Consider the following 27,961-nt stretch of genomic DNA (forward strand, 5'->3'; position numbering starts at 1 on the left):
CAGTGCAAACACATCAGAGGCCCTCACAAAGTACCACCCAGGACAGCATCTAATTTCTGACAAACACAGAACGAGTCATTTTACAGTAGAGACCCTGCTAGATTCACACTGAGGCTGGTGTTAACATCGACACCAGATTGGGCACATTCCACAAGTGCTCTGCAGCCAGTGGATGTCCACTGTTACATTTTCACATATTTACATGCACTCTGATACAGTTTTTGCACCGCAGCTAACCGTTACTGTCATTATTTCTTCATCTGTGCGTGATTTCCATGATGAATCCATTCATCTGTGAAGCTGTGGAAATCAGTGGAAAAACGCCTGTCACAGAGTGTCCAAAGTGACGTCTTCAAACGTTCTCGTTCTCTGTGGCCGGAGAACGGATGGTGTTTTTGTTTAAGCTAATGACTTTGATGATTCTTCTTTCTTTCTGCTTGGATTAATCAGCCACTCATTTCAGCTGGAATAGCTTAGCTCATTCATTCATTCATTCATCTTCTTTACCCGCGCATCCCAATTCGGGGTTGCGGGGGGCTGGAGCCTATCCCAGCTAGCAATGGGCAAGAGGCGGGGTACACCCTGAACCGGTCGCCAGCCGATCGCAGGGCCACATACACAGACACACAGACAGACAACTCACACACTCACACCTACGGACAATTTAGAGACCAAATAACCTAACGAGCATGTTTTTGGTCTGTGGGAGGAAGCCGGAGTGCCCGGAGAGAACCCACGCATGCACGGGAAGAACATGCAAACTTCACACAGAAAGGCCCTGCCCGACCCAGCAACCTTCTTGCTGTGAGGCACGCGCACTACCTGCTGCGCCACCGTGCCGCAATTAGCTTAGCTCAATAATTTAAAAATACTTGCAGCAAGTTATTAAGAATCCATTTCCATCGATCCTTGCGAGGAGATGCATTTGGTTCCAAAAACGTAACATTAAACTAAATACATAACTCCTTTTTTCTGTCTCTCTCAGAGGGTCCAGAGTATGAGTACAGTGGTAGTGAAGAAGAGGAGGACGAGGTGACAGAGGAGGAAGGAGAACCCAGGTAAAGGCCTTTTCACACTTGGCATGAATGTCGTTGGAGAAATTGATTGATTGCACACAAAGATTTTTATCATCACAACCATCGTCAGTCTTTTACTTATTTGTACAACAATGATGTCATCATGAACTCTCCTTCTGCTAAAGTGCTCCTCATATACAGACTGTTTATACATACATACATACAGCACATAGCTCATGAATCTCTACAGGGCATGCCTGTGCTCGTATGACAGATGCATGAGCCTCTCTGTTGCCGTCCCTGGACGTCAAACAGCAGATGGCACTAAGAACTGAGCACTTCCTCCTAGGATGAGCTTTGTGTGTGCATGTGTGTAGCTGTGCCCATGAGCGTGTCAGTGGTGAATTAGCAGTGATCGTCGAGTGTACCTCAGCACATGACAGTCAGATACAGTTATTATCACTTACACTGTCTCCCTCTCTCCCCCTCTGTCTGTCTCTTTCAGCTCCATAGTGAACGTTCCTGGTGAGTGGACGTTAAGACGGGAGTTTCTTCGGTTACAGACAGAGGATCGTGAAGGGGCCAGAGAGGGAGGCCACGGAGGAGGCGGGGCTCAACAAAGACAACAGGTACGTTTCCACTTCATATTCAGCCTGTCACACCTTCATTCACATCAGCATAATAAAACATTTAAGCGCATGGAGTTTAGTCTGCTGTGTGTAATCAGTGTATCTGTGTTATTTGTTATTTTTTGGTTCCAGTTTCTCAGTTTTCACTTCATTATTTTTGAACATTTCATTGTCCAAATGATTAATCAAGAAAATAATTGTTAGATAATGGTAATAATAATTGTCAGTTGCAGCCCTAACTATTATTATTGATGGTAGTAATAGAGGTAATAGTAGTAGGTACGGTCTCTCAGCACAGCATGTTCAGGTTCGTTAATTTCATTCATTTAGTTTAGTCTTCTATCGCACAAGAAAATCATCTCAACTCAAATGGGAAAAGTCATCATATTAGTTGGAAATGTCGTCGTTACCAAAAGGTCCTCTCTGAGCTCTAATCCTATTTCACACTCAGCAATTAGCCTTTAGTCTTTGTGAAGTTTTAGGTGTAACTGCCTCATATCTCCGTTGGAACAGCAAGCCTTTTGACCTCGGATCAAAGTCAAACATAATTCAGTTTGGGTTGTGCTAATGCAGAGTTAAGAGCCGAGTTAACCCAATATATTCAACCTTTCAGTCAAAGACTTCAGAGTGCCAAAAGCCTGCTGTCTCATTTTCCTACTTTTATTCAAACTCTGATCATATGATACTTGATGTCTAGGCGTTGCAGCAGCACAGGCAGCAGCTAGCAGAGCAGGAGCGATACAAGCAGCAGTTACTGGCTGACAGACAGAAGAGGATCCAACAGCAGCATGAGCAACGGCAGAAGTTAGAGGACGTAAGTACTGCAACACACACTTAAGCTCTGCGTTCACTCAGCGTTTCTAGGTCAGTACGTAGGTGAGAGCGTCGCTGGAAATAAAACATTTCAGAAGAGAGAGAAAATGAGCTGAAATCCTCCAGAGTTTATCAAGTCCATTTACAAGAAAGCACCCTCCACCTGCTGAGTCACATCCTGACTCTGCCCAGCATAACCGCTCTCATCACACCTTCAACTGTGGAAACTTTTTTTGTGTATGATGTGACCCCACAATGAGATGCAACTGTTGCAAATCTATGGCAAGCCGTCCTGCTGCTGTGGTAGCTGATGTGAATGATGTTGCTTGTGTGCGTATTGCTGTGCTGAGCTGTGCGTTGTGTGCTGTCTCCAGCAGCAGAGACGGCAGCTGACAGACTGCGCCTTTCAGTGGGCGGAGCTTCAGGAGATCCTGCTCGGGGAGGAGTCCGATCTCCATGACAACAGGATCTTTCTGGATGAGAGAAACAGGAGGGGAGAGAAGAGACAGGTAAGACAGGTCTGTGGCCTTTTTCCAGCTCCATCAGTGAGTCTTAAAGGAAAGATTTGTTCGGCCACTTAAAGCAGCACCATAAGCTGACACGATCTGGACGTTGGTAAACCTCATAAAAGCCGACATAAGAATGAAAACAGCATGTGAAGTGTGGATGATAGGACGTCTGTAGAAATGTGTTAGAGTCTGACCTTTGTGCCACAGCCGTCCTGGCAGGTCACAGCTTGGATACACATGAATGAAAGAGTCTCAAGTCTAGATTGTTTGTGTGTAGTTGATGTAAGCCCACATTTAAATGTGTGTGTGTTTACCAAAAACACCTGTCAGAAGGAATACTTTGTGGCAGGTGAGTGTGTGAAACGCTGTGTGTGCGTCTGCATGTGTTTCAGGCTCTATGAATATTTGATGCTGCAGTGAGTTAACACATGGACTTGTTTCCCTCAGAAACTCTGTAAGCTCGAGGTGTGTTTGATGCACGCTGCTCTGATGCAGTGGTTGCATCTGTCAGCCTTTGTCACCCAGGTGATAAAAACACTCTCTGCTCAAGGCAGCGGGCCAGAAGAGTTTTTTTAGGGGCAGATCTGTATATTTTATAATTATGAACTGGAGAAGACAAAACTTTATGAGATGGAAAATAACTTTTTGGACACATTTGCGTCAACTTAAATCCCATCATGATACAAGAAGCAGGGCCTTTCTCATGTTTCAGCACATTTGATTTCAAACATGACTTCCTGTATGCAGGTGCTGCTTGAATCAAATCTTGAGGAATTCAATTTCTATAAAACAGGAGGCCCAAATATAAAAGAAATGATCATGTCACAGCAGTTTCAAAAGGTTTTGCAATTTAGTTGGAGGTTGAATGCGTTTCAGAAATGCTTTGTTTTGCTTTTGTTCTGCAGATTCCTGTTTGAAGAAGGTCTTTATAAAAAAGATAATTTGCCTCGTTCAAACTTAATTTATAACATCACACAAATCTGTGAGAAACGAAAAATCACCTTCTCTGTGAGGAAGTGTTACAAAGCAACAGTTGTGTGCCAGTGTGTGTGTGTGTGTGTGTGTCTGTGTGTGTGTGTGTGTGTGTGTGTGTGTGTGCGTGCGTGCGTGCGTGCGCGTGTGTGTGTGTGTGTGTGTGTGTGTGTGTGTGCGTGTGCGTGTGCATGCGTGTGCACTGAGACAGGGGGAGGTGTCTGCCAATTTCAGTTAGTTTTGATGAAGACACAGAGCTCTTCCTACTATTTCAGTTTCATTTTTTAGTCATTAATTTTAACACATGCTTAATGAATCTATCTCACACACCAGTGACTTTCAGTAGGTGCGTATTAAGACCAAAGAGCAGATTAGCAACTGTGATTTCTCCATGTAGAAGACACTGTATTTCAGTGCTATTAATATCTGTCTAGTTATATTATATGTCTATTTGGTGTGCTTATGTGTGTGTGGCAGAGAGCTATCTGTACGTATTGGATTCTGATTACACAGATTGCCTCTAACTCATTAAGTTCAGCATGCTTAATGGATCTATCTGATGCTTCATTAAGTTTTAATGCATCTGCATTTAATTATGTGACAGGTTCAGTGAGTGTGTGATGTGATGTCTTGTATTATGTCAGATGAAGAACTTGTCTGAGTGCAGCAGTTCCAATCATTTCACACATTGATTGATTTGGCGAGCGCTGCATCATGTATTTCAGAGGTTTGTTGGTGGCTTAAAGACGAGACAAGTGGTTAAGTGTGGTCCACGGGGAAAGTGAATGAGCAAAGGTGCAGTTACACAACTGTGTGTCGTCTACCCTGTCTTAGTGCATGCTGGGAGACGCTCCTGCTCCCTGCAACTCTGAACAAAATCAGTCGATATTGAAAATAGATGGTTGGTTATGTGACTTGTCGCCGGAGCCGCTATTAGTCACAGTACTTGAACTCAAATTTTAAAGGTGCCATCGCTGTTAACAGGAAACTCTGCACCATGTGCACAGTTTTATGGTCCGGGGTGTTCTTGCCTGGTTTGCATTGCTGTGGTGCTGGAGCAGTACTCGTAAAACTACCCAACATTGACTGGCTGGAGCTTGTCAAATGCAAAAATGCTGCTTCTTCTTTTTTATAAAATGAATAAACATTGGTGAACATAATACTTGCTCAACATTAGCATTTTCATATCATCCATGTGAGCATCTTAGCATTCTGGTGTTAGCATTTAGCTCAAAGCATTGCTGTACAACCTCACAGAGCTGCTAGCTTCGCTGTGGTCTCTTAATTGTCTGTGGGTGCTCTGAACCCCCAGTTACACCAGTGGAAAAGAGCAGCAGAGTGCTTGTAGTGGGAGTGTGTGTTAATGCTTGACTTTAGGAAGGGCAGTGCTTAAAAATATGCATGCTTATTGTCTCCAGTGAAAAACACAGCTACAAACCATGAAAACTCCTCTTTTTACCAAAATGTTTTGGATGTTTTACAATTCTATATAGAGATTGTTATAAATAGCAGATAAGCAATTAACAAAAGTTCAAATAAAATATTGCTGTAAGCACATAATGATGAGATTGATGATAAATAAGGTGTCCAGTTTTTTTCTTTAACACAGTGATAAATGAGGCCATGGAGGAAGTGATAATAATCAGTTTCACACCTGCATCATTCAGACCATGTTTCCCACAGTTTTGTACCTTCCTGTTGCAAAGGGTGTTTTGTGCCATATTTGCTCATTAGTGCTTGTTTGTTTGTTGCATGCTAGCTGACATTCAGCCAGTGGCTTGTACAGCTATTGAGGTCTCTTTACTCACTCTGCAATGCTAAGGTAGCTGATGTCTGATACTGTCCTTTGTGTTAATGCTAGATTGAACTTCTGTGAGTGCTCACCTTGGATTATGGCTCAAAGGCATTTAAGTTTGTTATCAAATGTAAAAACTTTGTCATCCAGTTAAGCTGCCGTTCGAGCTTAAACCCTGTTGAATGTGACCCTTCAGATCCAAGTTGAACAAACACAATCTAAAGGCAATGGTGCCGCCACTGCAAATATTTCAATTGAGTCGATTTAATTAAACATTGTTGATGTGAAAATATCCAGTTTGGACTGTTTGGACATACAAGGATTTTCCAGGGGAAATTCAAAAAGAGGTCATAATGAAATATTTAGGTTTGAGGGCGTTGGCTAAAAGCTCCACGCCATCTTGCACACTCTGAATATTTCAGTTCCCACCTCTCAGAATTCTGCTCAAGACCTTAGTATACCCTAATTAAAGTAAGCCCGTGTGTGTGTGTGTGTGTGTGTGTGTGTGTGTGTGTGTGTGTGTGTGTGTGTGTGGTGCCAATGTATTGCTATTCCTGTGAGGACCGTACACAAATTCAACAATGTGGAACAAGAGGATTTTAGAGTTTTAATTCAGGTGAAATGTAGTTGTTTGGGTTGTGTGACTAAATGTCCTAAAAATCAAGAAACATGCTAACAGATGTCTCAGTTCAACCATGTGGCGATCTGTTAATGAGTGTGTGTGTGTGTGTGTGTGTGTGTGTGTGTGTGTGTGTGTGTGTGGTGCATGTGTGTGTCTCAAACAGGACCATGGAAGCAGACAGCGGAGTGCCGATGTGTCAGTAAGGCCTCTGGACTCCACTGCAGAGCAGGTAACAGTCCTTCACTCCATATGTTTTTCTTGCTTGTCATTCGTTCCTCCATTTTTCATTTGAGCGAGGGCAGGTAGGACTTTCTTGCAGCATATTTAGAATGTGGGCTCGTTCTTAATGCAGCTGATGGCCTTGGTCAGTAACAAGACGTTGCAAGGGAGTTTACAACGTGTTAAGTGGTTTTGTGCGTGTGCTAACTGCTAACCTCTGAGGAGGTCTTTCTTGTCTTTTATGTGATTGTATCGTTTTTTTTGCTTGTGTCCTTATCTTGTCATGATTTCTCCATTTTTTTGGGTGTTTGCGTTTTCAGCATTCTGAACTTTATCAGTTGCCTGTTTTGTCTGTTAACACTAACTTAATAAGAATCTGTGATTCTTAGCAATGGTGAACTATGTTACTCATGGTTTCATCAAGAATACCAAATCTTCTCTTGTTTCATCTTCTCAGTTGTGAGATTGTGCTGCTTTTCAACTCAATATGTTTGAGTTTTGGACTGTTGGTCGGACAAAATTGGACATTCAAAGACATCACCTGAGAAGGGAGCATTTTCCAGTGTTTTCTGACATTTTCTAGGTCAAATGATTGATCGATTATTGAAGAAAAGAATGCTGATTTGTTAATAATTAAAGTAGCTGCTAGTTGCAACCCTAAAAGGTGTAGTGACTTCTGAAGCAGAGATGCTCCCACTTTGATGATATGAGTAGATTATGTTGTAAAGCTGAGGAGAGATTATGCTTTGATCCAAAGACTGAATCCAAGAGATTTGTGTGTGTGAGAGAGAAACAAATTTAATGGTGTTATCTGTGTCTCTAACCCTGCGTAAGATGACGGGAAACGGAAAGAGTGAGGGGATGTGAAGAGCAAAGGATTATACAGCAATGGGGTGGAGGAGACAATGAGAAGGAAAAGCCAAATGAATTGTTTCTTTGAGTGTATAGATATGTGTATATTAAACCTGAGGAATACAGTGTGTTTCAGTCATGCTGTGGATGCCTGACACCCCCGGTGATAAGACATTCAAAGGGTTTTTAATTCTGTATTTGTGTGGGACTCCAGTAAGGACTCAGAGTCAACAGTGACATACACTCAACTGTACCAGCGGTATCAGATCCTTTTTGCTTTTAAGCCAATGCTTATCACAGCACGCCATTGCTTTTGTTTTAAAGCCTTCCCTCTCTCCCCCTCTCTCTCTCTGTCTCCCTCTCTCTCTCTCTCTCCCTCCCTCCTCTCTCCGCTGATCCCAGCATGCCTTCTCCCTCTCCCTTCCCCACTTGTTTCCTCTCCTCATCCCTCCCTCCGTCGTTCACAGCGTGTAACCTCTTTCATTTCTAGGCATCTCCCTTTCGACTTGTCTCTCATTTTTTTTTCTTGTCAAAATGGTAACCTCAGTAGGGGTTTCAGACATACAAATTCACTAAAGATGTCTCTTTTCATTTTCGCTGCCACTTCTCTATTTCTCGAGCACTTTCCCTTCTTTTTAGAACTGCCTCCCCAAACCCCTCATCTCTCTGTTCTTCTCTCTTATGTCATGCTGTTACGACTCTGTGGTAGAGTGAGCATTGCCTTCATTTTTGCTCTGTGGTCTGTAGATTAATGACATGAAAGAATATAATTAACTCAATAAAAGTGGGAAAAGAAGTTACATTTTTGGTCTTATTTTGGATGTCTGTCCTGTGACACTCCAAAGATGGATGCATGTATAGATGATGCTTCATTTGTCTGTTCAATTCTCTAATCTCTACTGAGTTAACCTTCGGACTAACTTTAATATTAGCTCATATTGTCGCTTCCTTTCACAGTTTGACATTCGTAATCACTAAGTTACCAAATAGAGCAACTCAGCATTCTTACTCAAGTCACCATCCGTGGTCATTTGGACGGCACATTGCAGACAGCTGCCATGGAGCGTTTCCTAATATCGTTTCCAGGCACCGTGAATGCTGGGAAAGTGCTGTCAGTTGATCATAGTTGGTTTGGTATGTTGAGTATTCTGGCTATGTGTCCTAGGTTGTTTTTTATCCTGTTGTTTACCCTTTACAGCGACAGTCACATATATCTCATCTCATCTAGCTGGCATGTGGCTTTAGTGAAAGTGATGAATTAGAGTGTGTGTGCTTCCTGGGTGACTGAAAGTGTACATGAAGTACAAGCCTGCAGTCCCCATTTTATATGTAATACACTGCAACACAGTGCCATGCAGTTCTATGGCTTTAGTTTTATGTGGCTAGCCTCAGTGCAAATCAAACCAAAAGCACTGCTGTGTAACTTCGTATTCATCTTCTCTGGGCAAACCTGGAGCTCAGTCTAGGTGCTGAGCTTCACAAACATGCACATAAATGCAATGTCTATGAAAAATCTGTTTTTTGTATTCATCCTCCTGGCAATGGAAAACGGTTTGGTTCTATTTCAGAAGAAGATTTTAAGACAGCTGTAACCCGAAGAAAATCAGTGTTGTGAGATGTAGTTGACAGTCGTAGTTCTTTATTTGTGCTTTTATGGCATATCCTCTGGAGAAAGTTGGGCTCGCAAATCAGATTTTCGGGCCAGACGACCAGCTGCCGTCATTTGTCCAAGCATCATTGCCAGTGCTGGACTGAATGCTATTTTATGAATGTTTATAATGTTGGTCTGTGTTTCACACCAAAGAAGTGAATCAAATGAGCTTCTTTCTTATGTGCCTCTTTGAATGTGTGTCACAACAAGCTTGATGATCATGTATGTGCTTTATGAGGTCTTTGTGCAACAGCTGTGGCTTGTCTCATCAGTGTCTGCAGAACCTGGGAGTGTGCCTTTTTGGTTGGAGCTAGCATGTTCTCATTTAATATTTTTATATGAAGAGTGGTGTTGATCAGACCTGTCACAGTATATGTTATTCCTCCAGTCTGCATATTCACCACAGAACAACCTACAAGTATTAGCTCTCATCATCGCTGTCAGTTGCTTCTTAATTAGAACGTCTTGACTCACTGGAAGCTGAAATGCCATAATGACTTCGTCTTTGTGATTTGTAGCTGAAGTGTTTTTACCCTCTGACGTAAAATTTGATTAGCAAATATTAAGCCATTCTACCATATCATAATTACCCATATTATAAGTAAGCCAGTTGAAAACTCATTCAACAAGAAAATGGAAATTTTAATCAAGTCTAATCAAGAAGATTTACAGTGACATGTCTCAAGCTTCCCTCTTTAAATACGCCATGAATCTTGACCGGTAAAATCTGCACGTACTCTGTTGCCTCATCATACAGTATAAATGTATGTTATATCAGACAGACGCTCCCAGGCTCCGTCAGTTTCTATGTGTGCTTTTCATGTTTGCTACATAGAGAGCCGTGGCTCCAAACCAGCTGCTTCAGCACAAGGCCCAGCTCTCCCAGCCTCAGCTACAGCCGCAGGCCAAGCCCCAGCCTCTGGCTCAGCATCAGCAGCCCTCAGCGGGCAGGCGATCCCACCGCACCCTGCCCAAGGACCAAACCCAGCTCCTGTCGCTGCAGCACGACCACAGACACAGGGAGAGAGAGAGGGAGAGAGACAGGCAGAGGCAGAGAGAAAAGTCTGTGGCAGCAGTCCAGAAGCTAACAGCTAATAGTGGGAGCACAGCTGCCGCCGCTGCCGCTGCTGCTTCCTCGCCCAGCCGCCCAGCAAACAGCCAGCGCTCAGCGGTAAAATCCTGCTTCCTCAGCTGTCTCGCACCCTTTGTCACCTCTACTTCCCACGTCTTTCAGTCTGTGTTGCTCTGTCTCGTGCATTAAACTCAATGAATGGGAGGACAGTTTCATTGAGTTTAATGATTTATTTCATGATCTTTTCCTCTCCTCCCAATCCGTTTTTTAACTTTTGGTTTGGCACTCATCCTTATCTCAGCTGACAGACCTGCTTCACCTCAAGGTAACAAAGGTCTGGAGGATGAAAGCCAAATGCTAGTTTGAATGTGGTGCAGTTATGGAGACCGCCAAGACATTTACTCCACTGACATGTGTTTCATACCTTCTATTCTTAGCGAAAAAACGCAAGCAACTTGAACAGGAAACAGATCAAAGGTGTTCTGTCTGTAAGGCAGCATTTTCAAACAGCTGAGTGACAGAAGGCTGACTATGGTTTTCAGGAAGTTCTGTTATTATTTATGTATTTATTTTCACCGAGGCCTCACTCCACAACTCTAGAACCATAAAAGTCAGATTATGCTGACTTCGTATGATTAGGACTACCCATCATTCATCGTGTGCAACATTATATATGCTTCACTATATCATAGCAAGCAAGAGGAGAGCTTATATAAGATGTACTGTGTCCTGCTGATGTTATCCAGATCTGCTATTTGGGATATTGAAGTCTTTAGTGGGTTAAATGGAAAAAATGGAAATTAGACATTTTTAAACCTAAAATCACCAGAGTTTATATGTGCCACAGCTCAGCTGATTTCATTATTCTTTCTTTGACTGATATAGCTGTAGTTAATGTAGATATTGGGCCAGTATCCTTTATTCATTTATCAGCATACATTTTGAAGATATGGACAGCTGATGCCTCTAATGGGCACTGCAGACTGAAGAGATGTCTGAGCTCTCTTAAATAATTTGGGAGCTGAGACCAAGTCGTAACATTTATGCATGGCACATAAGCTTAATTCTAAGAATAAGATCAGACTTTACAGCAAAATGGGGAGAAGCAAAACCAGAAATTTCCTCGGCTTTATGCAGTACATACCTGCCATGGTCACTGCTTGACTGTCCTCTTCAAAGATTATTTATTGGTGTCCTCTCTGCCACATATTCCTGTATATGCTCATACATTCATGTGTAAATGTGGAGAACAGTACGGCTGTTGCTGTGTGTGGAAAAAGAAATGTTGATCTCAGTGAGACTACGTGATTAAACAGAGGACCGAGTCAGTCTTTATATGATTCCTGATGTGCACACATGCTTGCACACAGTCTTACATGTGTTTTATGTTTTAGATGGACTTCCAAGAATCAGACCTTGCCAGGCTGCTTTTGGCTGCTGGTCTGCCCAGCCAGGTGCACTCAAGGCTGGGCTCTGGGAGCAGCTCTAGTCCTTGTACTCCAGCCATGCAGAGAGCTCACCTCAACCAGGTATACACAGTCACATCACATCACAAGCCCACTGTTCCCTTTGAATGTTTTGTATCCTGCTCTCCTCCAGTCTGCACTGCATCTTTTCTTATTGGAAGTTTGTTTAGACTGTTCTGCTCTTTTCTAGTCCTGGCTTGATGTATGATGTATGTGTATGAGAATGTTTTTGTACTCCTGATCCTGTTTTTAGCCACACTTCCATTTTTTACTATTACTGCTCAAAACTACATGTTAATCTTTAAACCCTTTGTTTTCACAGAATGCCAATCTGCGCTCTAGCCGAGACGCCCCTCACAGCAGCTCTATGTCAGATATGGCCATCTCCCCCTTGTCTCCGGTTTGGCCCCTGTCCCCAACAGATGATGTCTTCTGGGACTCTGTTGAGACGCCTCCTAAGGTGAGCCACAGCTGTCCTGTTAGCGACTGGGTGACGCATCAGGTCACATACCAGCAGGTTCAATGACTTGCATAAATGAGGCAAAAATTGAAGTGATGTTTTTCTTGCTGCCACTGAAAGAGGAAGTTATTGTTATTGTCATGCGGGGGCGGGATGTAGCCTGCTTCACACGAGGTTGGCATGATGTGTCTGTCTGTGCTCAGCATCCTGTATTCTGATCATACCAAGCTAAGGAAGTGGTGCACACAGCACATGATTGGCACACTGCGGATGTGGCTGTGTTTTGGGGAAAGTATGTGTGTTGGTGTGTATGCTTGTAGGAGGAGCGATGCTGTACTGAGGTGCTTTATTCTCAAGGCTTGTTGTCAAGTGCCCCTAACTAAAACCATCATCACCAGCAGACACATCGTTAACTCTCTCTTTCTCTCTGTTGCCTTCAGCCTAATATCACTGCTCCCCCGCTAGGTGTTTTACAAACAGAATATGCTGTAAGGTGTATTTACTAACAGAACACCATATGGAGTTAATAGAACAACTAATAACTACTACAGAGAGAGGAGGGGAGCCCAATAAAGCTGTCTGTTTGCTATGTTATGTTGTTGAACTAACAGGAGGCCATATGGATTCAGCAGAGCAGATAATAACTCACTTCTCTCTCCTGTGATTGCAGCGTGGCGGCTGGAGCTGCGTTAAAACACTGGAGTGGCTTTAAAATTGCTCACTTTGGAGGACCTCCACCACTAGAGTGTGATGTAGTAATGTGCTGTAGCAAAGCCAGACGTATGATGATTTGATGATTTTTACAACTGTCTGAATTAAACTCATTTTACGCCGCACATGTAAATAGTCTGAAGATCATGCTGAGGGCTCTAATGTTAATTTTATGTGTGTGACGCAGTAGTAGAGGTGAAAGCTCGGCGTGTGTGTGTGTGTGTGTGTGTATGCGTGTGAGAGAGGAGCCAGATAGGGGATGTGGGCAACTTGTCAGAAAGATGATAGGTATTCCCACAGCTCACTTCCTGCTCTGCTGGGTGTGTCTTCCTTTCTGTAACTGGGTCATATGACCCAGGAGATGACAGGTCAAAAAGTCACCAGCTGGTTGGTCGGACTGAAAGTTTGAGAAGAATGAAGTGTTGAAATCCAGTTTAAAAGACCATTACATAGTAGAGTGTTCTCGTATTGATTTCACAGTGCTGATCTTGTCACATCATGACTGTGGCAGTGTTGAAGAAGGTTAAGAAATAACCCTGACTCAGATAATATTTCCACACCATATGTACAATTTGGACAAAGCTGCGGCCAGTTTAAAGGAGCAGTGTTGAAATGTTGAGAAATAGCAAAGCCAAACGGTCTCATTAGATTCTCAGTAATAAATATCTCCCAGTGGATTGTTAAAGATTTTATTGCCCTCTGCTCGACACCCTTTGAGGCTCTGTAGAAGTTGTTGTTTCATAACTGCAGAAACCTTCCTATAATTAGCTGGAACCCCTCTCGCCTAGACACGAGGTACTTGTAAAGAGCCTTCTCAAACTAATGAAAAGTGAAACAAGCATTCAGGACCACCAGGAGACAGCCATCTTTGTGTATCCACTGACCATGTGTTTCTATCAAGTCTGTCAAATTGACTCTTCTTCTTCCCTCTGTCTTGTGCAAATTCCAGGTCCCAGAACGCACTACCTCGAAGTTCTACTGTCGAGAGCTGGGAATAGGACACAAGAGGGCGGCTTCAAGGTAGACCACCACACTGTATGCACACTAAACACATAAACAATACATTTGTCATTTATGAAAGTTGGCCTGTTTTTTTGTCTGTATGGAAGATAGTTTTTTTTTTTCCCTTAAAGCTTCACCAATCGGTACTTTATATTGACAGCAGATGAAACAACTATGTGTAATGTGAAAGAGGTCGCTCACGAGAGATGAATTGCCACCTGGCACTGCAGGCACACTTAGCTCTACAGATCGTTTTAGCATCTCTGGGGTCATTATTTTGGTTATACGGCCTTTTTTCCTGCAGGAGCAGGCAGCTGTTTCAGTTAAAAAGCTCTGATGAACCCTTTGCACTCTACCTGCACAGCACCAAATGACACACAGGCAAAGTTAGTGACTAGCTGGTGGACAGAGTGGAGCATTTAGCAGCTGATATTTTCCCTCAGGAGTTGAGAGAGTGAATATTGGATTTGCGTATATCAGGTGGTCAGAAACACAACTCCAAATGAAAGCTTATGTGTTTATATGGTGATAATGTCAATGTGGTGCTTAGAGGCGTTTTCGCTAACCCCCAAAGAATTAGCTAATACTCCTTTAACTAATGCAGTTTTGTTTCTAGTGAGCTGTTCATTCCTTTTCAATGTAGATTTCTAACAGAGGAGAGTTTCTTGAGTTTGGGAGCACCCACAAGTCAGTTTAGCTGCAAGTATCAGCTGAGCTGGTTGCCTTAAGCAGCAGATATGTGAGCATTGCTTAGCAACTTGGGTACAATGCATCTGCCTGTGCCTAAATTGGAAACAAGAGAAGCCCACATAACATTAGTTTTAAATAGAATACGAGTGTACATTCTGTATTTGTGAGAGTGGTAGTTCCTTACCGCAGATATCCTTCCAGCTCGAGTGAGCCTTATTTAATGTGAGGGTTTATATCACACTACAATTCCGCTCACTTGCATACACTATTAGAGAACAATCAGTCGTGGTTAGATCAGATTAGCTTAGCTCGAATGATTATTTTTGATTAGATGAAACTAATGGTGAGGAAATTGAGTCATTGCAGTGGCACCGTGAAGGATATACTCATGATTAGAACTTATAGAAGTATAACGCTGATCAGAAATCCCTCTGTCTGTGTCACTCTGTATGTGGGTCTCTTTCTCCATCTAGTGGCAGTCCAGTGTCTGTAGCAGATAAGGGTGGACGGTCTACATCTCATGGAGTCTCCCCCACTAGCATCAACCACCCAGGTAAGTGCCACCTTAACTCAGCCCCTCGCCAACTTAGTCACATGCTGTTGTATGAGTCATAAAAACAAGCTGGATTAGAGACTTTTTCCTCTGTATGTAACAATGATAATGTAAATGTTATTTTTGTGATGATCAGTTGGGTATTTATAATTAGTTTGTTCTGTTGACCGCTGGTTTGTTTAAGCTCAGCCTGTGGTTTCACACAGCTGTGGCCCTCGTGTGAACTAATGCTGTGTACGTGTTTGTGTGGTTGTGTGTGTGAACTTGGAGCAGAATGGTTAAATCATTGGTTTCTCAGCTTAGTCCACACAGCCCAGACACACGTATTCTAACCCAGCACACATGCTCATACACCCCACGCCCTAAACAGTATGCTCATAAACAAATACATGCAACCACGCCAAGCCCACCATGCAGTACATACACTCACTATCAAGTGTGCGACACAGAGTGATGAGTTCAAAGCGTGCCCTCTCTACCTGTGTGCTACTGAGAAACAGCTCTTCTGTTTCAAAGCTCTGCCTCGTCTGTGCGTGGCAGCAAGCAAGCTGCTGCTGTCTCGACTGGGAGAGTTAGAAAGAAAAGAGGAAGATGGGCGAAAATCTGTTTAGTGTTTCAAAGTTTCCCTTTGTGTGTAGTTCAGAGGAAACAACTTTTGATGCCTCCCACTCTGTGTGGCTGCAGGCCTCGGCCTTCTTTGTTTGGAGCCACAGATCAGAGATTGTCCGAGACACTCGTACAGCCTTACTGTGGTGAAAAGCTTTTATCTGCTCATGATGAAGCTGAGAAAAAGTTGCTTTCCTCTTTGAACTATATTGCTGTTGGAAAGGATGTTTACAGCATTCTTATATACATATATATATATGATAGCGCTGCAGGTACCCTGCCATTGTCAGAAGCTCTTGGTGTGTGATGGAAGAGAAGTAGCCTTCTCCTGTTTTATGCCTTAAAATCACTCTTGTGCTCTGAACGGTAGCAGAGTTTTGAAGCTAGGGTAATAGCAACAGACATTTTCTGGTGTCATGTAGTGGCCAAAGATACCAAACACAGATTGATCAATCTAACCACCATTTGTCAACACTTTAAAGCTGCTGTAATCAATATTTTTATATTAACAGTGGCTCAGGGCTTTATAGAGTCTTTTTGCTCTTAAAGCTAACAGCTTGCTGGTGAACTCTGTGGAGCTTTTAGCAGCTCAAGCCTGATGTTTCCCTCAGGAGTTGAAGGAGAGCAAAGAACAGCTGCAGTAAAAGGAGAGTGAATGTTGGATGTAGATTCATCCAACGGACAGACACACAACTCCAAAGGAATGATGCTCTGTGCATGGCCGATGTGTACAACAGGCCGCTGTAACACATATAGTCATACCAACTCTATGAGGTGATAAAAAACCAATAATGTGTTTAGAGCATGTTCCACTGCCCCGAGCTAACTGGCTAATTTCACTTTTTCTAATGTGTTCTCTTATGACGTTTGATGAGTTTTTGCTTAATGATGAGCAGGTCAAGCTATGCTTTGAACTTTGGATCCAACATAGTTGCAAATTTACAGTTTATGGCTTTAAAGCGCCACAGTCCAGTGACACACAATGTTAGAGCCCATTGCAGAGGCCAGGTAACCCTGCCATTTTTTTGACAATGGCCTCATGTGTCCATGGTAATTACACCTCATCACTGATGTTAATCTGTTCAAAGTTTCTCAGCACTGACCATGCGGCTGTTTAACAATGCATAACTGCTACTAATGCCTGTTGATATGTCTGTGTGTGTGTGTGCGTGTGTGTCTGTGTGTGTGTGTGTGTGTGTTTGTGTGTATGTGTATTGTAGGTTACTTCAAGCTGGAGAGTCCGCTTCTGCAGCAGCGTCTCCAGCTGCACAGGAAGGCACAGGAAAACGTAATGAGTGGACACACACAAGTAAGTGAAGAGTCATTTTACATTTCATGCCACACACCTGTCACATCTGACGTGAGAGCAGGCATGACAGAAAAATCAGCTGACCTACATTGATCGTATCAACATCATCTCAAAAAATGTGCACACAGATGTCACCAACATTCAGCTCGTACATGACATGTGAAGTGACCTCAGGGTATTTCCAGTCAGGCCGTCCTCTTTAGATTTTAGAGGTAGTTTAGTGTAATGATCTTCATCTGTAGCACATTAAACAAAGGGCTTCTTTTTGTCATTTCCTCCTCTGCTCTTTCTTTGATCTTCTGACTCACCTGACCTAATTTTCTCCTATTTTACTCGCCTCTGCCATGCAGGCTGTGCGATCTGCTCTGGGCCGGCTGAACAAGGCCACAGAGTACTCCTCGTCCAGCGATGAGGTCGGCAGCAGTGACGATGAAGAGAGAAACAGGTGAGGTCTTCATCATTAGGATAAGTACACCATGTATGAGCACCTAGTCTTTCCCCTTACTCCAAAAACAGAATATCAGATGGCAGAGTCATTCTTTCATTGTTTCTAAACAACACAATTACAAAACATGACCTGGTGCAAACCCAACATTAAGAATTACAGTCTGAAGCAGAAAGGCGCTATGCTTACTCAGAATCCTGCCACACCTACTGAGAAAGCCTGCATGTAGAAATGTGTCTGCTCATTACCAAAGCTAAGCTCGACCCAGAACCCTGCACACATTAATATGCAGGACTAAAATCCCATGCCTCAAATGTAAGATTTAATGAAACATCTGACATTGAAATTCAGGCTGGGACAAGCTAGTGAAGTGTATTATCACTGTGATACATTGGGGTAAATAGATTAGTGTTTATTATTTTTGACATAAATAATTTCTCTTCTGGTCCAACTTTGGATTCCGGGACATTGATCAGCCTTGATTTCATTGCCACTGATCTTGAGGATGTATTGATCTTGTTTCCAGCTAATAAATGCAGTACCTACAGTCAGGCTCTGGTTTAAAATCTTAACCTGTCTCTTTCAAGGTCCGGCCTGTCCAATGGAAAGGGGAAGTACTACAGAGGAATACCTGATGGCATCGTACTGCAACCTCACCACAATCTTAACCAGGTACCCTGCACACACACACACACACACACACACACACACACACACACACGCACACACACACTGCTCCCCTGTTTCTCCTCCAAACTCCTCTCTACATTTTTATGCCTCCAATCAAGCGATAGCTGTCGCCGGAGGCATTATGTTTTCAGGCTGTATTTGTCCGTCTGTATGTACGTTAGTCTGTCTCATTCTCATGAACATGATGTCTCATGAACACCTTGAAGGAATGTGGACAAAAGTCCACTTGGACTCAAGGATGAAGTGATTAGACTTGAGTGGTCAAAGGTCACTGTAACAAATTTTTGGCTGGAATTCAAGAATTCATACACGTATTATGACAAACCTTCGCACACATGTCTCACATGGTAAAGTGATGAAGTGATGACATTTTATATCCAGAAGGTCAAAGGTCAACTTCACTGTACAGATTTTCTGTGCTGCCGGGTTGAAGATGTGTGTGAAGCATCCATGTTTTACAAGTTATAGCTTCTTAGCAGCAGCATCCATATTTGAAGCATTGTAGTCAGCACAGGCTCATTGGTTCTGCTGATGTTGAGCTCCAGGTGATTGTTGTTGCTCCATTTGATGAAGCTCTCAGTCAGTCCTCTGTCCTCCTCTGGAAAGACAGTCCGTAAGTGAAGACAGCATGTTTCTCATTGGACATTGTTAACTCAAGTCACACAAGTCAATATAGTGAGAACTTCCATTTCGGCAATAAAAAGTTAATACCTTTTTATTCAATTCCTTCAAAGTAAAGAATATAATTGAGATAAACCGATTATTGTGCAGCATTCCATTCCTCAATGATCCTCTGGTTTTGTCTTGTGTCATAAGGTATCACATGCCTTGTAGGTGTGCACAGCGAGCGCATGTCCACACACATACACACACACATACACAGTGAACTTAATCAAGCACCTGAGTCACAAACACGTAAACCACTTAGACAACAGCAACAAGTCAAAGCATCACAAACATGTGCTGACCCACCATTCAAGTGCAGCCTGCCTTACTTGGTGCTTTGTCTCTTTGTATGATCTGCAGATTTCTCGGATAGGTTCAGATGATACCTACCTGCTACCAGACCTCCTGCAGAAAACCTCCTCCTCCAGTCCCACCCACAATGCACTGAGCCAGCAGCAGCGGACATGTGAACTCAACTACTCACAGTCACCCACATCCCCTCGATCCCCCACACAACAGGAACTACATGTGAGTTTATTTGGAGGAATGTGCAGTCAGAGAGACACATACACACACCAGTTTTCACCCACAGCATAAGAGAGTTATGTTCAGCAATAATGTATTTAATGATTATACCTCACAGTAGTCAGGATGGCCGAGCGGTCTAAGGCGCTGCGTTCAGGTCGCAGTCTCCCCTGGAGGCGTGGGTTCGAATCCCACTTCTGACATCCATCCTTTGCCGAGGTCCCCTTTGAGGGATTGATAAAGTGCTACTTTATTTATTTCTTGATTTATGTTCTCAGCGTTGTTTATGAGCATTTGAAAGAATTTTTCATATGCAAGTGTTTTTCTAGTTGCGTTACTTACATCTGTCCACCAGAGGGAGGTGGTTGCTCAGGTATCAGTGGTGATGTGATCTGTCTAAAGGAACTTGTACTTACCTCAATGTGTTTCTTATGTCCTCATTCATATTTGGAACCAAGAATGCATTTGTAGTATTAATGCTTAGAGAGTGAACTAAAATAAGGCTTGAAAGAGAACCCAGGAGCTGTTGGTGACAGGAAGAGGCTGCAGAGTTGATATGAAATGGTTATGTGATATTGTGTATGCAGCCAAAACCCACAAGAATCAAAACCATCCAATTAAAAAAGGTGTTGAATAACAGTTTTTCTTGTTATTCATCATCAGGCTGTCAGCAGTCCTACTGGTAAAAACACCTCCTCATCTTCCTCATCCTCCTTCCTGTCCTTCATTGATCCAAGATTGATCCCCATATCATCACCACCGCAGAGCCCAAGTGAGTACATTTACACACACGCAGTATACATGGATTCACACGTACAATACATAGTTACACAGTACTCAATGCATACTTGCATATTCATATGTAAGTAACTTTTCATTTACATAATTAAAGGTTAGACTCTGAACGATTACTTTTGATTCACTTTATTCTAATGCATGTAATATTTTGTCCATGTTTTTTCTTTAAAGAAAGAGAAAGACATGAGAGCACACAGTTTTACAGTGAGACACTGTAGTCATTTAACAACACCACACATTGTTCTCATTGTTTTTTCATCCTGGTGTAGCGGGCAGCAAGGGTGAGCAAATCAAGAGAGAGAACCACAGGAAGGGCTCTGTGGTGAATGTCAATCCAACTAACATTCGACCACAAAGCGACACTCCGGAGATCCGCAAGTACAAGAAGAAATTCAACACCGAGGTTCTCTGTGCTGGACTATGGGGTTTGTAGTTTTATGTTGCTTGTTTTTTACTTTAAAGTGTGCAACTGAGTGGGTGTTTCATTGTGCCCTGTGTGTGATAAGATAAGATAAATATGAATAAATAAATACAGTGTCTTTGTCCTATAATATACAGATTTACTGATGCCGTACAGGCAGATGAGCATGGCACAGCGTGTAGGTGGTGAGGTGTAAGGTTTGCACCTGTTTCGTTCTGCAGGTGTGAACCTGTTGGTGGGGACGGAGAATGGCCTGTGGCTGCTGGATCGAAGTGGTCAGGGGAAGGTCTACTCCCTCATCAGCAGGCGGAGGTTTCAGCAGATGGATGTGCTGGAGGGGCTCAATGTCCTGATCACCATATCAGGTACATTCACTGTGGCTTCAAGTACACAAAACACACTGACACAGATTATGTAGAATGTAGCTCTAGAAACACCAAGAACTCTCATTTGGCTGCATTCACACAGTTACTATATTTATATTGCCTCACACACTGAAGCAGACAGAAACAGACCAAACAGAGTGTAGTTTGGCCACCGGCCTCATTCACTGCTCACCAGATCCAACAATAATATGAGCTTAATGTGTGCAACGTAGTTCAATACGGATACTCTGGGGTATTATACAGCTGTCAGTGACTGGATGAACTGTGTCTGTAGGCAAAAAGAACAAGCTCCGTCTGTACTACCTGTCCTGGTTAAGGAATAAAATCCTACACAATGACCCAGAGGTGGAGAAGCGACAGGGCTGGACCTCAGTGGGCGACCTGGAGGGCTGTGTACACTATAAAGTTGGTAAGCACACACTGTGAAGGGCCCACTGAACGGTGCATTTTTACAAATGAGAAAAAATGTGACCCTCAAATGTTGTTTTAGTCTTTGAGAACAACATGTACAGAGTGGGTTAATCGGTTTCTTAAGGTCTCTCTGTCCATCTTGTTTCCTCAGTGCGTTATGAGAAGATAAAGTTCTTAGTGATTGCTTTGAAGAATGCTGTGGAGGTGTACGCCTGGGCCCCAAAACCATACCACAAGTTCATGGCCTTCAAGGTTGGTATCATTTAAATCAAATCTAAAATACATCTTCTGTGTTGTCGTAGTGAAATAATAGAGTTGGGAGCACATTAGACCAACTGTAAAGGCAATATAAGCAACATACTGTATATACTGTCAGTATATACTCTTTTTTGTTTTGTTTTTTTTATGTATTACGCAGCGTCCAAGCTTTTTCAGAATCAGGGTTGTAAGTTGTACGATGATGCTGTACATGAGCTCCAGGGCTCTTGGGATATCAACGTTGTGGACTTGCTGGTGTGTCCTTCCGACACTTCACTAGTCACCGGTGAAATTCGGAGCAGACTTTCTGGTTAACTTCCAGCTTTTTGCCACCAGCAGCTCAAACTGGCTATACTGTACTGTACTGGCTCTACTGTATATGAGCTGGTAACTGTAGTCATGTTAGCTAACATGGTTACAGGTAGCAGCCAACTTACAGCCAATGAAGCTGAGCTAAGTTGAACAAAGCAGAATTAAACCAAACAAGAAGTCCGAGATGTCTGAAATCGTCACCATACAGAGGATGAAACTGAATCTCAGTGGATTTCCGGCCAGATTTCAACCTGCTCATCTAGTATCCTGACTCCTTCAGTTTCATCCTTGACTGGGTTCTCTGAAGTACTTAAACCTCCACCAACAGGTCGTCAGGAATCTTCTCCATTGTCTTCCCTGTTCTTACCACATATTTGTATATCTAGGACAAAGCATTGACAGACATGGATGAAAAAATCTAATAGGGTCACTTTCACGCCAGACACGTAGACATGACACATCCAGGCTATGAGAGCCAAACACACAGGCTCTCAGCAGGGCCGTGTCCCATTTCTGTGCATCCTTTGTGGCTTGAGCTACTTTTTGTAATGTAGTTTAACCCTCTCTCCTGAGAAAGGGCCAAAAATACACTACCTCATGGACGTAACCGCACGACCATCTTGTCATTAGAGATAATGATTGAAACGTGCACGTGTTTGTCTGTGTGTCCGCCCAGTCATTCAGGTCTCTGCCTCAAAAGCCGCTCTCTGTTGACCTGACAGTGGAGGAAGGTCAGAGGTTAAAGGTCATCTACGGCTCCTTGTCCGGGTTCCACGCCATTGACGTCGACTCTGGAACACCTTACGATCTCTACCTGCCGACACATGTAAGGCTCTACCTCATGTTCTTCATGCATTTGCTTGTTTCTCTGCTTGTTCATTGAAAATATCTTGAAAAGTAGGTTTCTTGGTTATTTTTAAAAAGGTCTACTTCAGGAACCAAGTCCCAGATTTTCATGCCTCAAGACTAATAATATCCCGGGGAAAACTTAACCAATAAGACCGGTCTGGTAAAATCGTCTCTCTCAGGCTTTGTTAAATGGCGTATCTCTGAGGCTGTAGCTGAAGCTGTCTGTTATCCCTGACTTTTACTTACTGTCTTTTTATCTGTCAGCTGTGGTCTCTCTACTCAACCATATCACCTCAGTCCGCTCAATCTCTCAGGATGCACTTCTCCTCCTCCTCCTCTTCCCACTCACAGTCTGCAGATGTCAGTCATTGCTCTCCCTTATTTCTCCTGTTTTCCTCTTTCCACCTCCCTCCACTCTCCTCCCACTCAGTACATTTACCAAACTCTCAGTGCTCTCTCTCTCTCTCTTTCTCTCTCTCTCTCTCTCTCTCTATCTGTGGGCAGGTAAAGCTGACAGCAGAATGTTGTGACTCATGTTCACATTCGTATTCAGACGTCTTGTTTTTTTTTGTTTTTTTTTTCTTTTTGCCATGCATGACGTTTGAACTTTGTGTTAAACTTGTAGAATCTGGTCAAGTGAAGCCTGGGTCAAAAGATGCTTTGGTGTGCACCTCTGCAACTACTGGATGGATTTCCATTAAAGTTTACATGAATTTTCATCCAGAGATTGAGGCCTGATGACTATTATAACTTTTCTTTTAGCACCATCATCGCATCATGTTTTTCATTTATCTGATTGGCTTATGAGTGAATACCTGCAAAACGAGTGACAGTCCCATCAGCCTCAGTTGTGCTTTGTGTTTAGTGGTAACTAGCAAATGTTTGCATTGAGTGTGAGTATGTTACTATGCTAAACGTGTTATGTTACTATGCTATGGTGCACAGTCCTTCTGTGCCCAAGTCTTGCTCATTTTCAGGCTCTGAGGTACTAATATTTCTGAATCAGTTAGCATGGCAAAATGTTTTTGATCCATCACATAGCTTCAATATCTACAGCAGAAACACATAGTAATTACCAGGCTTTACATCCGTTTATATAATATAATTATAGTGTGATGTACTGGAACTCATTTTGGTACATCTCCTCCATTGCTAGTTTAGTCTCAGAAGATGCAAACACTGTTTACTTATGACGGCTTGTGGAAGTCAGTCAAGCTGAAGCTTTTTCCATCTCCAAAAAGCTTTGTGCAGCTGAATTTGTGTGTTTGAATGTGAACAAATCGCCCACTGCTGGTGCAATTAGAGATAGAGCAGGTCATTTTTTTCTCTCTCCTCTGCTACATTTGGGCATGTTAAACTCGCTGCAGCGTCCGGTGAGTCATATCCACTCAGATTCTGACACATCCTGTTAAATATGTTTTTAACAAGAACGACAGAGGTTTGAGGCTCAGGATATGACAAACTATTTAAACTTGGGATTTGAAACATTTTGTTTTTTAACCTATTTTCCTATCCAGCATAAAGTATTAACCAGCATTTTTGAAGGCGTTTGTTATTTGTTGGTTCACATGCTGTTTGTGGACGATACCAGATTCTTTCACATACTGAGCATATATATGGTGTTGAGTGGGCGGCTGGAGCAGGAAACAAGCTCCCTCTGGTTTCTGTGGTTTAATGGTTTACATAAAGACTTTCCTCCTTTTTTTTTTAGTCATTTTGGGATATTGTGGTGATGAAGCCATTTTGGATCTTTGCCACAGTTGGAGAAACAGAGGTCAACCTGAAGACTTTGTGACTGGATAGTTAGTTTTTTATTCCATAACATTAACTTGGAGTTAGGACATTTCTTCCATGTGTTTCTTGCGTCTGAACAACAGTCCTGTCCAGAGTTATATTGCCCTCACTGTCTCTCACTCATTCACTCAGTCACTCATTCACTCACACACACACACACACACACACACACACACACACACACACACACACACAGTGCCCCAGCCACCCTGAATGTGTGCTACTTTCTATATGCATGGGGGAGCTGGAGCTGTAGAGGTGGAGAAAAAGAGGAATAACATCTAAAAATACATCCTTCCTGTCCTCCTTCTCTGGTGATCATTAACTCTGTGTGTCCTGACCTGTTCTTGCTCCTGTTGAGAGTTGCTTTTTCTTTCTCTCTCTCTCTCTCTCTCTCTCTCTCTCTCTCTCACACACACACACTCCTCCTCTGGTATATTAACTGAGTGTGCACACAGCTGCTGACTACACCGGTGCCTTATGCTGCTGCTGCTGCGATATCATTTCGGCTCTCCAGCTTCTTTCTCCCTTTTGCCTTTTCTCTCTCACACGTACAGTCAAGCTTTCCACACTCTGCCTTCCACACACACAGCGACAGAGCGCTTTTAAACCCACTCACTCTCACTTAGACGTCCTCGTAGTTCACTGTCTTTGAGTACTCTTGAGGATACTTCACTCTCCCGGGCTTTCTTCGCAGCTGTATACCCGTACACACACTCATTTAGACAGCTTCTCTTCTTTTGTGTGCATCTCCACACACAGAGACCCACCTGCATCAGCAGCAACCACTTTCACTCACAACACTTATTTCTGTTTCATCATCACTGTTAAAAGCAATTCACCTATTCACAAGCACAAGCCTAAGCCACACACGCTCAACCACTTACAGAAACACACACACACACACGCACACACACGCATACACGCAAGCTTCTTCCATTGTTGCCTGCAAACTATGTAACAATGCTGATTCCAAGGCAGAGGATTAAGATTGCGTTGCGTCTGTGGATGCCTGTTCTCATGCTCAGGATTGTGGTGGCTCAGCCTCTGGTAATGTATGAAACACTCGCACATAAACTACAATTACCTACTTTTTGTAACATATCGCAGAACACTGCCGAGCTTAGTTTCCTCTCTCTCTCTCCCTCTCTCTCGGAGGAGCTTTGTTGCTGAAGGGATTCCCTGTTTGCTAAGATGAGAGCTGTTGTTAGATAAATGATTCTGATGTGGTGAGATGCATGTGTCTGATGTGGTTAGGTAAATCTTTCAGACAAATGTTTCTGATGTGGTCAGAGAAAGGCTTCTGAACAGGTTAGAAATATTCTGAAATGTTTCGATAAATGTTTCCAAGCAGGAGAGATCGATGCTGTATCACTGCTGTATGATGGTGACATAGATGTTTGTGAACTGGTTCGAGAAATGCTTTTGAAGAGGTCATTACATTACAGATAGAGCTGGTTAGAAGTTTCTTACCTGGTCAGAGAAATGTCTTTGAAGTGGTCAGATGAATGTTTCTGGACAGGGTAAAGAAACGCCTCTGAACTGATTAGAGTCATGCTCACCTCAAATAGTGGCTGCTGGGTGTAATCTCTGTTAGATGAGTGTTGCAGATGTGTACAAGACTTGTTGCTCAGTATTTGACTGTGTGGGTATTTACCTGCTGCACAGTGCCACTCAGATTCCTACTGAAATGAGTTAGTTCAATTTTATGATGAAAGACCCACATTTCACTTTCTTTGTCCTCCTCTGTCCCTCACTGAAGCGTTCTTGTATTTTTCTTTTCCCTTTTTTAATGTTCTCTTGTACTTTTCCACTTTCTTAACCTGGGTAGGTTGTCTTGACCTAAGAACTGAACTTAATTCTTTTTCATCCACTGTAAGACGTTGTGAGACAACATCTGAATATCATGAAAGTGGCTGCCATGTCAGCTGTCACATGTGCCTGGATGCTGGTGCATCTCAGAGTTTTAAGATGTACCTTTATGTTTTCTGTGTCCAAACAACGTGTCGTTTGTCTTTGTCTCATAGATCCAGGGTTCCATTCATCCCCATGCCATCATCATTTTGCCAAACAGTGCTGGAACAGAGGTTCTGGTTTGCTACGAAGACGAGGGCGTCTACATTGACACTTATGGCCGCATCACCAAGGATACAGTGCTGCAGTGGGGGGAGATGCCTGCATCAGTTGGTATATACACACGAAATGACAACACACACAAGAGCATGAAAGGGTATTGTTCTGTATTACTACCAGAGGCACAGTGTGTGCGTGTGTGGACACATTCATGCGTTTCCAAAGTGACACATCAGTCATTTCAACAGGATCAAACTCTTAACTTACTGCTGAATGGCACCACAGTGGCATGCTGTCTGACTTACTGATTCTAGATCAGCAGCTGTCCCGAGCACTGAGAACTTACCCTGAACCAGATTCTATGAAGACAGATTTGGGACAGGGTGGGCTAAAAATAAGGTGGTGGTGATTCTGTCAGTGTGTGTGTGCATGCGTGTGCCTGCGTGCATCCAGTTATCATTATGTTAGCAAGAAATGTCTGTAGGGAAAATATTTACTCATATACTCACACAATTCTCCCCTTTCCTCCAGTCTATAAGCATCTTTATTTTATGTCTGTCTCCTGATATGCATGTCCCCTGCCTCTCTCTCTCTCTCTCTCTCTCTCTCTCTCTCTCTCTCTCTCTCTCTCTCTCTCTCTCTCTGTCTCTCTCTCTCTCCAGCCTACCTTCAGTCTAACCAGGTGATGGGTTGGGGAGAAAAGGCAATAGAGCTGAGGTCAGCCAACACAGGAAACCTGGAGGGAGTTTTCATGCACAAAAAAGCCCAGAAGCTCAAGTTCCTGTGTGAAAGGAACGACAAGGTGGGAGTTCAACTCTGTCTAGATTTACTTTGAAGCCCATCTTAAATCTGCAGCACAAAGTGCAGTATTGTCACTCATTTATTATCTAACTGCAATTCCTGAAACATTAAGTATAAAAAACACAAGTTCAGTATATAAGGACTTTTTTTAATTCTTAATGGTCACAGTTGTGAAGTCAAAATAAAGCAAATGGCTTATTTGGCTGTTTGACCAATGCATTTGGATCCATGCTACATTACTATCAGTTTTATTTGAAATGTGTACATGTTTTATTTTCACTGAATAAGCTTTAATAATGTGGATTAGGTGGCCCTGAATATTTAATTTCCTGTCAGGCTCTTTTAGTAAAGATTCATGGTTTTATAAACAATGTAGTTAGATTTAATAGTTGTTCAGCTGGTATTCAGTTTGGTTTAGCTCATTTTTCCAGCTTTGTTTCTTCTTTTAGTTACCTTTAAGTTCAATCTTGATTATGAAAAGAGTAGTCTGACAACTCAGCTCAAGCACCACTTGCTAGGTCTCTTTCTTTAGCCGCATCTCATGGCCTTTCATGCTGATGACAGCTGAACCAGCTTAATGACCAA

At 42.8% G+C, this 27,961-nt stretch overlaps 1 protein-coding gene and 1 non-coding gene across 5 annotated transcripts in view; both read left to right on the top strand.

Moving 5' to 3' along the window:
• Positions 1–27,961, top strand: part of LOC143325954 (mitogen-activated protein kinase kinase kinase kinase 4) — a 57,638-nt gene that overhangs the window by 23,432 nt on the left and 6,245 nt on the right. The window contains exons 11-32 of one of the 4 annotated variants that reach the window (XM_076739376.1): positions 986–1,058; positions 1,522–1,645; positions 2,343–2,459; positions 2,833–2,976; positions 6,520–6,585; positions 9,914–10,249; positions 11,545–11,679; positions 11,939–12,076; positions 13,737–13,807; positions 14,953–15,032; positions 16,859–16,947; positions 17,298–17,392; positions 17,980–18,064; positions 19,109–19,276; positions 19,937–20,045; positions 20,341–20,496; positions 20,714–20,857; positions 21,153–21,287; positions 21,441–21,541; positions 22,536–22,685; positions 26,530–26,689; positions 27,238–27,377. In XM_076739376.1, coding sequence (XP_076595491.1) covers positions 986–1,058; positions 1,522–1,645; positions 2,343–2,459; positions 2,833–2,976; positions 6,520–6,585; positions 9,914–10,249; positions 11,545–11,679; positions 11,939–12,076; positions 13,737–13,807; positions 14,953–15,032; positions 16,859–16,947; positions 17,298–17,392; positions 17,980–18,064; positions 19,109–19,276; positions 19,937–20,045; positions 20,341–20,496; positions 20,714–20,857; positions 21,153–21,287; positions 21,441–21,541; positions 22,536–22,685; positions 26,530–26,689; positions 27,238–27,377 — 2,816 coding nt within the window. The remainder of the gene's footprint in view (positions 1–985; positions 1,059–1,521; positions 1,646–2,342; positions 2,460–2,832; positions 2,977–6,519; positions 6,586–9,913; positions 10,250–11,544; positions 11,680–11,938; positions 12,077–13,736; positions 13,808–14,952; positions 15,033–16,858; positions 16,948–17,297; positions 17,393–17,979; positions 18,065–19,108; positions 19,277–19,936; positions 20,046–20,340; positions 20,497–20,713; positions 20,858–21,152; positions 21,288–21,440; positions 21,542–22,535; positions 22,686–26,529; positions 26,690–27,237; positions 27,378–27,961) is intronic. The other 3 variants (XM_076739377.1, XM_076739378.1, XM_076739379.1) reach the window with 3 other exon arrangements.
• On the top strand, positions 19,394–19,476 carry trnal-cag (transfer RNA leucine (anticodon CAG)). Its single transcript has one exon. It is a non-coding gene; the product is annotated as a tRNA-Leu (tRNA).

The sequence above is a fragment of the Chaetodon auriga genome, chromosome 9 (assembly GCF_051107435.1).
Source record: "Chaetodon auriga isolate fChaAug3 chromosome 9, fChaAug3.hap1, whole genome shotgun sequence".
NCBI lineage: Eukaryota > Metazoa > Chordata > Actinopteri > Chaetodontiformes > Chaetodontidae > Chaetodon > Chaetodon auriga.